This window comes from Bos mutus, chromosome 16 (genome assembly GCF_027580195.1).
Source record: "Bos mutus isolate GX-2022 chromosome 16, NWIPB_WYAK_1.1, whole genome shotgun sequence".
NCBI lineage: Eukaryota > Metazoa > Chordata > Mammalia > Artiodactyla > Bovidae > Bos > Bos mutus.
This window is the reverse complement of record NC_091632.1, coordinates 21,028,618-21,043,108: the sequence shown is the minus strand read 5'-3', so window position 1 is coordinate 21,043,108 and position 14,491 is coordinate 21,028,618. Positions and strand designations below refer to the sequence as shown.

Here is a 14,491-nt window from a genome sequence, read left to right as displayed (position 1 = left end):
CAAAAGAAGCTAGACTCCAGAGCCATTAAAAGTAACATCAGAAATGCAATACCCAGGGGTGATTAGAGGCCCTGCACCAGTGTGAAACAGAATGCCTGAAAGTGAGGCTGGGCAGCACACCAAAACACACACTGGGAAGGAATCCTGAGTGGCCGCAGCCTGCCTGAATGTGCTTGAGGCCTTGGTGCCCGCAGTTCCTTAGCCAAGGGGCAGCCTCTGTGTGCCGCAGGAAGGAAGCCGGGCCACCACCGCTCCCCACCTGGGGCACGCAGGCCCGTCCTGATAAGTTCCAACGTGTGCTCTCAAGGCCAGCCCTCTTGCTGCCACGTCCCCTTGGCAGTTCAGTCATCATGTGGCACAGGCCTTCTGCAGGAGACAACACTTTCAGGGAACACCTTTGGGCACTGTACCCAACAGGGTGAACACCGGTGGTAAAGAACCCGCCTGCCAATGCAGGAGACGTAAGAGGCGACGGCTCAGTCCCTGGGTCAGGGAGATCCCCTGGAAGAGGACACGGCAACTCACTCCAGTATTCTTGCCTGGATGATCTCAGGGACAGAGGATCTTGGCGGGGCTATAGTCCACAGGATGGCAAAGAGTTGGACACAACTGAAGCAACTTTCACACACACAACAGTGTGAAATAAAAATGAGCTTCTGAGAAAACTTAAGACTTTTTTTTTAGGCCACCCCCCAAAAGATCTAAAATTCAGCTGAGGGTCCAGGAAACATCAATCGTGCAGTGTCACATTTCATGAAAATTCTTTAGATTTCGTTACTTCCATGAAGGGGCTTCCCAGGTGGCTCAGTAATAAAGAATACATCTGCCAATGCAGGAGACGAAAGAGACACAGGTTCGATCCCTGGGTCGGGAAGATCCCCGGGAGGAGGGCATGGCAACCCACTCCAGTATTCTTCCCTGGAGAAACCCATGAACAGAGGAGCCTGTTGGGCTACATTCCATAGAGTCACAGTCAGACAGAACTGAGTGACTGAGCACTTCCATGAAGGGACTACTGATGTCAGATCAGGAAGGGATCCCGGAGAACAACTGTCTCATCCAGGGATTCTTACGTTTGGCCACACAGTCCCATCCTCTGGGAAGTTTTCAAAATATGTCACTTGCCCTGATCCTATTGCAGAGATTCAGACCTAACTGATGCCTAGGTGGGGCCTAGGTATCAGTATTTTTTTTCTATATTTTAATCAAATGATTCTAATAAGCAGCCACATTTTAAAGCCACATTTCTGGCACCTCTCTCTTTTGTTACGGAGGAGAAACTGAGGTCCAGAGAGAATAAGGGCTTGTTCAAAGTGACACAAGTGAACAGCACCTCCCTGTCCCCTCACAGAAGTGAAGTGAAAGTCGCTCAGTCGTGTCCGACTCTTTGCAGCCCCATGGACTACACAGTCCATGGAAGTCTCCAGGCCAGGATACTGGAGTGGGTAGCCGTTCCCTTCTTCAGGGGATCTTCCCAACTCAGGGATGGAGCCCAGGCCTTCCACATTGCAGGCAGATTCTTTACAAGCTGAGCCACCAAGGAAACCCACAAGGCAACATAAATTAGAAAATGAGGACATTTGCACACTGCAGGGGGCAGGGGAAATGGACGAGGCTGCTTTGGGCTGGAGGCCGCGGTCCTGGAGACCCCCAGTGCACTTGGCCTCACCTTCCTTCGCAGGTGATCATGATCTTCTTGGCGGGAGACACTGAGCTGTGGAATGCAGCTCACATTTCAGAGAAGGGGAAGGACTTGGAAAGAAAATGGGACACATACACTTGAAGACATTTACAGTGTTACCTAAAGGACACGATAAAACAAGGGTGTAAACACTATGAGACTTAGCAACTGAGTTGTGATCGTCCCCAGAGAGGGCTGCCTGTGGGTGAGGTTGTAATACGCTACTATACCAACCCTGAACATACCATTGTGCAGCAGTGACAAACTCAGAAAAGCCTTTGGTACAGTGGACTCGAATAGCGTGAATCTCCAAAAAGCTCTATTTTGGTTTCATAACCAGTGCAGACACCAGGTTAGGGACTTGGTAATATCATAATATTAAGGCTGAACTTCAACTCAACTGGGCTTCCCTGGTGGCTCAGGCGGTAAAGAAGTTGCCTGCAATGCAGGTGATCTGGGTTCAGTCTCTGGGTCGGGAAGATTCCCTGGAGAAGGGTGTGGCAATCCACTTCAGCATTCTTGCCTGGGAAATCGCATGGACAGAGGAAACTTTTAGGCTATAGTCCACGGGGTTGCAAAGAGTCAGACACAACTAGAGGACTAACACTTTTCACTTTTCAACTAAGCTTATTTAATAGACTGTTTATTCTTTTCACACATGACAGGAGGAGTTTTAATGGCATGCCAAAGAGAAAATCAAAGGCAAGAAAATTAAATACCAGCACAAAAGAAACAAGATAAGGGGATATGGATCCTGAAGTGGGTCACATGATTACCACTCAGTAGAAAGAAATGCACTGGTTTGATTTCCCTCTAGACTATTAAGAGATGTTCATTAGTAGATAGCTTTTCTTCTATAAACCTAAATACTTCATGAGCTCATGATGTGAGATAACTGAGCAAATAAGAGGGTTGGAGGGAGTGTCATTTTACATCAGGCCCCAATGCAAGGCTCTTCATATAATGGGCAATCTGAGGCACTCCCTTAAATTAAAAAAATTTTTTTTAAATAGCCACTATTGGAAGGAGGGAGGACATATGTGCTTGACTCCATAAAAAATACAAATGATGCTGCCTGGCAGAGCCTCTTCTTCATAATCTTGTACATTACAATTTCTCTTAATAAGAAAGCCCCTTGGCCGTCTTGATTGCTTAAGCATCTGGAACCTGGGGTTTAGAAGATTCCAGCGAGTGCCAACTTTCCAAGCTTTGAAAATCCCAGGGCCTGTACTTTGGATGCATATACAGTCCCTCCATGAGGGCCCCCTATTCTTCACAGGGCCTTCTAGGCACTCATCTCCCACAGTTCCCAGACCCAGAGGTGCATATAAATTACTCGTGCACATGTTTAAGATATAGGTTCCAGGCCTGAGGCTGGGAAAGATTGAGGGCAAGAGGAGAAGAGGGTAACAGAGGATGAGATGGTTGGATGGCATCACTGACTCAATGGACATGAGTTTGAGCAAGCTCCAGGAGCTTGTGAAGGACAGGTGTGCTGCAGTTTATGAAATCGCAAAGAGTTGGACGCAACTTGGCGACTGAACACAGCATCTAACAAGATTGAGGAAAGGCAGAGGGGAGACTTGCGATTTTCTAAAATATTTTAGCATCCTGGCTGTTCTGAGCCTTACAGGCCAACTCTACAAAATCTATCTGAAATGCAAGACACGGTCTGACTGTCTGAATGCCCTTCCACCCCACCTGCTTCCAGCAGAGGGAATGCAGCCCTGGAAGAACTGCATATAAGCTTACTGTTTGGTGGTGCAGCGATGACATGAAAAATCCTGATTCCACTTGGCAGCAACTTTCCACTATCTTGGCGGGTCTCAGCCATAATCACTGTGGTGTGTGGAGCTTGGACAAATTATGGGGCTGGCTGGAAACCAAGAGACGAAAAAGCAGTCCAGCAGTCCAGCAAGGGACTCTGTGTTGGAAACGCCATGGCTCCAAATGTCCATGACCATATTTCTCACGGAGAGCCCAGAAATTTAAGTTCCAGTGTTGGAAATTGCTGGAAACCCTGCCTTTCCCAAGACCCTGAAAAGTGGCAATTTCTCACCCAATATGACTTTTACGGAGAATGTCAATCAACACACAACCACACATTCCTCTTTCTCACAGAATCATTTCTTCCCCTGTAAGAACAGGAAAGTTGGACATGGTTCACTGCCCTCCCCACCTCCAAAATGTATACAATTGCTCTCAGAAAGCAAAGCAACTGGACAGTAAGAGTTCTATTCTTTACTGTTTAAAATGTAGGCACTTTGGGCTACCTCCATGGTTTTCCTGGGCTTGACAGCTAACTTAGTCTATCTGGGCTGCTCTAACTAAATACTACAGACTGGGTAGCTCATATACAACAGACATTTATTTCTCATAGTTCTGGAAGCTGGACGTTCAAGACGAGGACGGCAGCATGGTCGGGTTCTGGTGAAGGCCGTCTTCAGGGCTGTAGACTTCCTGTGGTATCCTCACGTGGTAGAAGAGAGGAGGGAGCTCTCTGGAGACCCTGTATGACAGCACTAATCCCATTCTTGCTTCACCCCCCATAACTGAAGCACCCCCCAAAAATCCCTACCGCCTAACACAGTCATCTCTAGGGGTTAGGGTTTCAACATATGAACTTTGTGGTCCATCCGGGAGTTGGTGATGGACAGGGAGGCCTGGCATGCTGTGATTCATGGAGTCGCAAAGAGTCGGACATGACTGAGTGACTGAACTGAACTGAACTGAACAGATGTTCAGATCATGGCAACAGCCAAAATGGGGAAAACTCCATTTAAGGAACTTCCTCTCTCTAGCCTGATATGTCCCTCAATAGACTTTGAAATAATCCAACCTAGGAGGTGAGAAGAATGCTTCCAACATAGCCCATTCATCCCTTAAACTAAGTACTCAGGAGACTGCTTCATCAGGGCAGCCTGCCCCCCACCCCCGGCCACAGCCTTCTGCCGTCTTCTTAGGGGTGTGCAGCCTAGGATCATTACTTATGCTATCATTTATATTTTTTGAAGTGTACATCTTCTAAGTGGTTTTGAAACATTAATCAAAAATGTTGGGGCAAAGGAGATTACTTTGCGTTATGTTTGCCGAGGAACAAAATCTCATCAGCTAACCCAGTTAAGTCAGGGGGGAGGCATCAGCTTGCTGAACCTGACAAACAACTAAAATAATTACAATTACTGCCTCACTTAAATGAGATGTGTTATAAAATCATAAATTTAGCCTTGGCAGGATGTCGTGAAGCCATTATGGGAAGTCTGAGTCTGACAGGATTTCTGTACAGTGCTCCTAGAGAGGAAAAGAAATGCCCTCCAGCCAAATCTAAGGTTTAATTCATGCAAGAGACTTGGCTAATATCACCGGCCACAAATGCTCTGTTTTCATGGCTCTGAATGGCAGCAAGTTCCAGGGAATTAATTACAGCCACTCCTATTTATATTCTGCATGGCTTTTCAATTACCACCTATAACGAGATGCTTTTTTACCTTTATGAACATTCACACACAGCATTCCAACCATGGGAATGGAGAGCCGAGGGAAAAGTAATGCAATTCTGATCATTTCACCGCTAGGTCACTCGCTGGCAGCTTGCCAAGCCTTCTGGCTCTAGAAAGCACTCACTACTTGAGCCCTAGGGATCCTGAGAAGCCTGAGCAGAGAGCAGCGGTCACCCCCCAATTGCCTACAGGGGTCAGGCAAACCACATTCGAGAGTCAGACGGCAGGAGCCAATCGCAAGTGCATACAGCGTGGGCCTGATGGCAACATGACTGCCTGGACAAAGTCCAGGGGACAGGGGCTAGCCAGCCCCACAGTTGTTGCTGTGTACAATTTTCAGGGGGATTCTCCAGTGGTCCAGTGGTTAGGACTCTGCAATTCCACTGCAGGGGGCACAGGTTCGAACCCTGGTCAGGGAACTAGGATCCTGCACGCCATGTGGTGCAGCCAGAAAAATAAAAATATAAAAAACAAATTTAAAAAGTTAAATAAAAGAGAAACAATCAGGAAAGAAAATGCTTGAAAAAATTAAGTGTTAGTCGCTCAAATGTGTCCGATTCTTGCAATCCAGTGGACTGTAGCCCACCAGGCTCCTCTGTCCGTGGGATTCCCCAGGCAAGAATACAGGAGTGGATTGCCATTTCCTTCTCCAGGGGATCTTCTCAACCCAGGGATTGAACCCGGGTCTCCCACATTTCAGGCAGATTCTTTACCATCTGAGCCACCTATGAGGACTCTAACAGATTTAACTTAAAAAAAAAATCAGCAATTTGATATGCTGAGAACATGAATGCAATTAAATGAACAAGTCACTCCTTTGAGAATAAAAATGTCAAGACATATACAGTATACACATTTTATAAGTCCTGATGAATAATAGCCATGATTTAAACACTTACAGTGCAACCTCTTCATGGTAACTGGTAACCTCAGATGGCAACTGGTGAATAGAACTAACAACCGGGCTATGGGCTGATCATTTTCTCTCAAACTTTAACTCGACTGTATATTGTTACATGATTTGAAGAAATGTGCAGAACTGAGCCTTATAATAGTTCTACTATCCTCTCTAGATAAGCCTTATAATGGACCTACTATAGTGTGTCTTAGACTTGAAGATAGTGCCTCACAATCATAGGACCCATGAGGACGTGTAAGTCCTGGGAAAAGGACTGAGGCACAACCAATAGCCTTTCTGATTACAAAGCTTTCATTGTTCATTCCTCTGACCACCAAGACAGTCAAGGGAGAGGGACACAGGGAGCGTGCTTATATACCTGGAGTCGCAAAGAAACTCAGCAATAGAATCATAGGGAGAACTGAGTTGAAGACAGATACGTGAAACCAAACTCTGCTTAGAAAAACTGCATGCTCCTTTAAACCAGGAGCAATACTGGTTATAAACCACTCAGCATTATAAAATACTCAACCACTGAGCAACAAAGGGTTTAAAAATCTAGAAATCTGTTATTGCACCCCAACACTTATTCATTATATAATATACTGGGGGAGCATCCCTTAACTATCCTGTGCTTTGGTTTCTGCACCTGTGGAAGTCAACTAATAAAACAGATCCAGGACAATTTAGGCATCATTTTAACTCTGTAAGCAATTTGTCTGAACTCGAGCAAAAGGATAGGTGACTTCAGTTTTTACCCAAAGGAAACATGTAATTCTGAGGTCCAATCCTGTTTTGAAATTGTAGGATGGGAGGAGGATTCATAGTTTTCTCCAACTATTTGGAAGAAAGTTGAGTTTATGTGTCAATCAAATCCAAGACCACTAATTAAAAAGGCTGAAAAGCTGACCCTCCGTCTTACCAAAAATGCTGCCATCACCATGCATATGAATAATGCTGTCGTATTCATTTGTCACTAAAAATCCTTGATAAATTGTTCTGTTGCTAAATAGCTGAGATCCTGGGAAGTGACTTGTATATTTATGTCCAACACATATATTTCGTCTCGTTCTATTCCTATAAAATCTACCAACACAGAACAGAGTTTAGTAACTATAAAGTGCCTAAGCTAACTGATGAAATTAACAAGACAGCGGAAGGGAGCCACTGAGTCCTTGTGTCACTCAAGCAGAAGGGGCCGTTCTTCTTTGAAAGAAACGCTGGCATTCTTATCTTTATAAGTTGGGTCAACTGACAGAAGCAAAAACTAGAACTAATTGGTCCTTTCTTGATCTTAAACAGACCATCTGTACTCAGTCTGAGACATCAACTGCCTGAATTGCATCCTGGCTCCACCATGCACTAGTCTTGTGAGCCCAGACAAGTTTTTTAAATTCTCTGTGCCTCAGTCTCCTCCTGCCTAAAGTGAAGACAGTAATGACACTTCTCACCTGGGCTTGCTGTCAGGAGTAAATCAGTTATCATACCAAAGGGTTTAGAACAGCCCTTCCATAAATGTTCATTTCCATTATGCTGATAATTTTTGTTGTAAGGAAGGAAATACATAGAGCTTGAACATATTTTTTTCTTTAAGTTTTTCATTTTAAAATTTTAAAGAAAAGAGAAAGGAAGAGAAATATAATGGCAATGAGACCTAAAGGAAAAGACATATAGGAAATAGCAACTACTATCTATTTAGTAGCATATGTGCAAAAAATTATATTACATTATCTCATTTGCTTATTACAATAACTCTTTGCAAACATGCTAAATTGCTTAAATCAAGTCCGACTCTTTGTGACCCTATGGACAGTAGCCAGCCAGGTTCCTCCGTCCATGGGATTCTCCAGGCAAGAATACTGGAGTGGGTAGGCATTCCCTTCTCCAGGGGATCTTTCCAACCCAGGGACTGAACACTTGTTGCCTGCATCTCTGGCATTACCAGGTGGGTTCTTTACCACTAGTGCCACCAGGGAAGCCCAGTAACTCTTTGAGGTATGTATAATTATTAGTCATTTCCAGATGAGGCAGCTAGGCTTAGAGCTGCACTGATGCGCCCATGAGCATACAGGAGATTTGAGCCCTAGTCTATCTGACTTTAATTTTCATACTCTCCCCTCCAAACTAAACTACCAGGCTTGGAGGACAAAGAGGGGAGGAGGCAAGGGTAAGGTGGGGAAAATAAAATAATGGATAGAAGTGGACTCCAGTACCATATATGTTTTCAGCCATGAGCTGAAACTTCCATCTAGAAGTAAAACAAAAACACTTAATGTCAAGATGGTAATGATAAAATATGACATCATTCTCTCTGCTGATGCAAACTAGCATTAGTAGTAGTTTGGAACATTTTATAAACCACACTTATATTTGTATATCAAGTTAAACATTCAACAAAATGCTACTGGTTGGGCATTAAAATGTAGATATAAATCCAAGCTAATCCCCAAACACTGCACAGATAAAACTGTGAAAACATCAGGCTCAGCACCCTGAACAAGTAGAGTTTGTCACTGTCAGTGTTCATGTCAACAGAAACATCTCTTTATTTAAAAGCCATATGATGGTTTCCAAGTTAGCATACATATTACTTTTCAAAACTCTACCAAATGAAATGCCCAAATTGTTCTGTAATTACACGATGGTCACTGCCTTGTGACTGCACAGACTGTGAATCCCAACTGCCTTCCCACAGGGAGCAGCAGGCTCTCCAAAACACAAGCTAATGTATCTTTTGGGTCCAATGTCTTTCCTTGGGCCCAGCTCCATTTTTCATCATCATATTACTGGGCACTGTCCCCCTTAATCATAGGTTTGGGACAGGGGGGATGAGGTCAGCCTTCCCTGTACTGCTAAGGCCACTATTCATGGCTCCACTGAATAGAAGAGAACCCACTCAAGTGCAATGCCGCAGGTCACAATGCCGACCAGTTCCCTTCATCTCAGCAGCACAGGTTTTAATTAGAACACAAGGATTATCTTAGTTCCTTATCACACAATTGTGATAGCTGAACAAAAACGGTTTGGTGGGGTTTTGAGATCAGACAGGTAAATAATGTGACAAGTTCTCCCTTTTGCTGGTACAAAGTATCTCTAAAATATAAACTTTCTTTAACTCAGTTGAATACAAATAAACTTGATGCTGAGATAACTGCACTCATCCTCTGAAGAGGTTTTCAGGTCAATTTTTTGGTACTCAGTGCAGATCTGGTCCAGAACTTTAGCTGAGGGAAAAACATCACACTACTGGGAAATCTGAATGTGATCATTGAACCAGGCTCTTAATTACTCATACAGGTAAGAAATCTCATCAGATACTCCTCCCGCCATTGTTAACGGTAAGCAGAAGAAGAGTGAGTCTGCATAGAGTTACTAAAATAAGATGAAATCGAAGCTGGCAACCCCGTCCCTACACTCAACATGGTTCTGTTTTATAAAGTTCTGGCCATTTTTGACACTGCCTATTTTTGACATCAGCATGTGTTGGCTCTGCAGAGTGGATACTAGTCAATTTGCCGTCTCAGAATGTTGAGTAGAGTGTGGGACTGGAGTAAGTAAGTGGTAGAAGCACCTCAAAGCTGCAGCATCCTAAACCGAGTTACTGCCTCTCCTGGAGGGTTATAACCCATCACCTTCCCAGTCAAATAATCTTCTAGTGCTAGTCGTGAAGTCAGCAGCTCCAGAGTACAATGCAATGGGTTTGGAGATTTGCAAAACTTAGACCCGCCACTCACTTTATCTCCCCTGACAGGAAGCTCTGGTTAATGTCCCAGTGCCTTTTTCTGGAACCCTTCTTCCTTCCCAGGTGTTTTGTGGATTCCTATTTGTCCTTCAAAACTGAACTCAAACTGTCAACTATCCTAAAAAAACCAACCTTCCATGACCACACGACTGCCCTAATCTGATTTAGAACTCTTTTGTCACCCTTCCAGTAGCTACAAATGCCACTCAGATCACCTTACACGGCCGAGTTAAAAAAAAACAAACCATACTTATCTATGAGGAGCCACATCTTATTCAACCTTTTCCCTCCTGAACAGGGCGTAATGCCTGGTTCTCACAAAAGCAGGTGATTAGGAGCCCAAACTTACATGCTTGCACAACCTCTTTGTCCCTCGGTTTTCTCATCTGTAAAAAGGTATAATAATAAGACATGCCTGATGGGGTTATTGTGGAAATGAAACCAGAAAATGAATTGTAAAGTGCTTAGAAGAACTGTGAGCTCTTATTATTAAATATCTGTGAAATTAACAAGCCAATATAATCTTTACTAAGTTAGTTACTTTAGACACAATATCTTCTATGAAATGGAGATAATCTTATTTCTCCATAGAATGGTAGCAAACGTCAAAGGAGATAACACAGCTGGTACTTTGAAAGCTGTAAAGGACTACTTAAAAACTGGCATTTTATTATTTTTACTTAATAAATTATACAACACTCTAAGCCAGAACTCAAAGAAGAGTCTTCAGTGGCTGGCTAATGCAGGGGTTGCCCAAGGCCTTACCCAAGCTGTGGGTTTCTTCCTTAACTTTCCAACATTGACCATAAAGGTACAGTCCCATAAACCACGAACAAGGGTAAGGGAAAAGAGATCCCTAAGGTCTATGCAGAACTGGAATGCTCTTTATCTAAAGAGAACACCAACATCCATAGAATCTGGAACATCCAGGGAACTGAGGATGTACAATCACTGCTCAATGATTATGATCATATCATACAATCTATGGAATTCAAGAGCCAGAAAAAATTTCTGAAATCACTTATTCTAATTCCCTTATTTTACTGATGAGGAAACATATCTGTGACTCCCAAGCAACTGGCCCCAAACCAAGGTCAAGCTAGTAACAAACAAAACAAGTCTCTTAATATGTAGCTTATAGGTTTATATACATTTTGCTTATGTTGTGTTCCCTTTATCTTTTTGGAGGTGGTCTTTAGAAACAAACTAGGGTTAAAATTCCCATTTTAATCATTTATTAATTCAGTGAGTGAGTTACTAAACTGATCCAAGTCTCAGTTTCTTTGTTGTAAAATAAGAATCATAGTATCTCTCTTTTTTTTATTTTATTTTTAAACTTTACAATATTGTATTGGTTTTGCCATATATTGAAATGAATCCGCCACAGGTATCTCTTAAAAGTTTGCATGCGTGTGTGCTCAGTCACTCAGTTGTGTCTGACACCCTGCGCCAACCCCACAGACTGCAGCCCTCCAGGCTCCTCTGTTTGTGGAATTTTCCAGGCAAGAATACTAGAGTGGGTTGCCAATTCCTACTCCAGGGGATCTTCCTAACCCAGGGATTGAACCTGCATCTCTTGCATCTCCTGTACTCCCAGGTGGATTCTTTACCACTGTGCCAAGTTTACTATATGATAAAAGGGGTAATGTCTGTACATTGGATAGCAAAACCTGTGCCTCATACTCACTTCTGCACTCACTCATTTCCTAGTAACTATTGGGATGTTCTTCAAAATTAAACAATGCATAAAGACAGGCCATACTGTAAAGCATCTCTTTTGAAGAAAGCATCTGAGAACTGACACTTGCAAAATTTTATTTTGGTACTGAAATGGTTAAAAAAAAATCATCTGGTTTAAAACCTGGCTGCACCAATGTTCCCACTTTCCACATAACATGCCCTCCTGCGTGGCGGCCGGCACGTATAACGGGGTATATAGTAAGGCAGTGTATAGCACAGTGAGGTACTATATCTCATGTTTGCTTTCTCACCTCTGCACTTTGCCCACCAGGTACCCTTAGGCTGCCAGTTTCAGCTACTGCTTTATCCTTTCTTCTCCCTTTCTGCCCCACCAAGGCTTTAAGGATATCTCGTCTGTGGACAGCTCCCTTCATCAACACAAGACAGAAATCGTTCCCCAGTGACCAGGGCTCTATCTTCCTCGGGAGACCAAAGGCCTCTTGTCCATGTATCTGGTGGCTTATCTCCTCTGGTCAGGGTCCACCTCTTCCTCCACAGGCCCCTGAGCGGCTCACCTGGCCACCAAATTCTCACCCTCCGATACCTGCTTTTATACAAAGATGTGGGGACAGGACCAATTTCTAAAGTTGAGATGGGCAGCCACCCCCACTGATGCCCTGACCCTCCCCGCAGCAAGCACCGGGACCAGGCCCGGGTCTCTATTCTAAGAGCATCAAATCTTAGCTGTTTGCCTTCCTGAGGCTGCTCAGTCCCCAGGACGCAGTACTCCAAGGCACCCGGCGATGTTTGCATCTGCGGCCGCTTTGGGCCCAGGCAGGATGCGGGGACGGGACAGCTTGGAGCGCTCAGACGAGAGAGCATCCACGGTGGTGGCGTGGTTAGAACGCAGCGGGCTCCACCTAGCCTTAATCTCTGGATCCTGACCCCCCTCTCTCCTTTCCCCTCACACCCGGGGAGAACCCGGAGCCACTTTTCCAGCCTCTGAGATGAAAGCCTGGCACCTGGAAGCCAGGGCGGCGCACCCCAGCCACTCCGGAGTCCCCCGTTGCCAGCCGCAGTGACGGACCACGTCGCGTCCCAAGGAGCTGGCGGCGACGACGGGCACCTTTATTCCCTCACTCCCGGACGAAGAATGAGAGGTGAGGAAAAAAGGAATCTTCGCGAGTGCAAAGGCGGAGAAGCTAGCACTTTCGCGGCGTCTCCCCAGCCCTATCTGGGAGAGGCACGAGGTCACCCCATTCGTACTGTCCCCGGGGGAGCTCCGTGCGGGCTGCTTATCCCCAGGAGCACCCGTGGCGCACACAGACGCGCGCGTCCTTCCCGACCGCAACCGCTGATCCGGCCAGGACCCGGGCAGGCAGCGAGGGGTGTGCGCACCATGTCCCCCGCGCGTCCTGAGCTGCCCCCCGACCCCCCGGCCCGGCGCGGCCGGCTCACCAGATGGCCATCCTGCTCTTGGGGTAGTCCAGGCGCTCCAGGCAGCCGAGGAAGTGAGGCAGCGTGTGCGCAGCGTTGCGCGCGAGGACGACCACGAGCACCGTGGGTCTCTGCAGGGGCGACTCGGGGAAAACCACCGCCTCCTCTTCGTCGTCCTCGGAGTCCGCCTCGGCGGCGAAGCGCGCCCGGCAGCCGCCGCGCATCAGAGCCCAGGAGAGGAGCAGCAGCGCCCAGGCCAGGGGGGCGGCGGGGCGCGCGGCCATGTTCCGGACCGTGGCGGGCGGCGGGACGACCCGGCGCGGATGCCCGAGGCCGGCGGCGAGGGGCGGAGGGGAGGCGGCTGGCGCGCGCGCACTGGCACGGCCTCGGCCGCCGGGACCCTCCCGCTGCAGCCGCCGCCGCACCGCCCAGGCCCCGCCGCGGGCGCTCCGGAGTACCTGCGGCCGCCGGCGCTCGCCTGGGCTCCGGCTCGCAGACAGTGGTGTCGGTGCGGCTGTTTGTCCCGAGTCCGGCGGAAAGTTCCTCTAGTTCAGGTTCAGCTTGTACTGAGGTCTGTGGCTTTCCCCAGGGCTGTGAGGTGTGGCCGTGTCTGCCAATGGGCGTGTGAATGAGTGTGTGTGTGTATGTGCGCGCGCGCGCGCGAGCGAGCGTGTGTACATAACGGTACAACTCCAAGAAAATTTATTCTGCTTTTGCAAACCGCAGTCTAAAGTCCTTCACAGTGATGCAATGTATCCAGTTTTTCATAATGCACCTATTGACTAAATGGGTAGACTTCTAAAATGGAAAGTCACCCAGTGATTCATTACTATGATAAACAGGTTTTTTTTTTTTTTTTTAACTTCCACGAAGGCAGAATATTTGTATTTCTTCACCCTCAAGTGCTCTTTAAATTCATTTTTGACTGAGTAGTCTCCCCAATAAGATCTAGCTGGAAGACCTGAAGAATTTTAGAGCCAGATCGAACTCTTCAAATGAAAGGAAAGCTCTTCATGGGGCATGTCCTCTACCTGACAACTCAGGGTCCTGAACTTCCTGAAAGGGTGGCAGGTTAAGGACCAGATTCACTTCAGATGGTTTTCTTTTTCCTTAATGACCCAAACTGATAAATTGTAACAGGGAAAATCATACATGCTGGAAGAGAAGGGAGAATAAGGAAGAAAGAAGGAAGGGTAGAAGAAGAACGCAATTAGCAGGTAAAGTGAAAACGCTAGGAAATATACCGTCAAAGGATATTTAATTTGAACACAATGGAGGAAAGCTAGTAAAGAAGTTCTTTACTAATTTCTTTTTTGTGTGGAATTCTTTTTTTGAAGTTCTTTGTGTGTGGAAGTTGGAGCTAAATTTTTGTCTCACATGTGTCACTTATTTGTGTGACCTTGGAGACTTGACCTCTCTGGACATCAATTTCTTCCTATGTAAAAGCCTTTTAAGTTCCTGCCTTATTTTCTCATTCAACAACCGTTTATGAAATTACTAAATGTCAATCATTCGGGTGCTGAGTGTTTGAATCCTTCTTCTCCAGAGAAAGG

At 45.9% G+C, this 14,491-nt stretch overlaps 1 protein-coding gene across 1 annotated transcript in view; it reads right to left on the bottom strand.

Annotated features, from left to right (window-relative positions):
* Positions 1-13,569, bottom strand: part of COLGALT2 (collagen beta(1-O)galactosyltransferase 2) — a 121,491-nt gene extending 107,922 nt beyond the window's left edge. Inside the window, exon 1 of the mRNA XM_005893094.2 lies at positions 12,960-13,569. Coding sequence (XP_005893156.2) covers positions 12,960-13,222 — 263 coding nt within the window. The 5' untranslated portion in view covers positions 13,223-13,569. The remainder of the gene's footprint in view (positions 1-12,959) is intronic.
* Between the last annotated feature and the right edge of the window lie 922 nt (positions 13,570-14,491).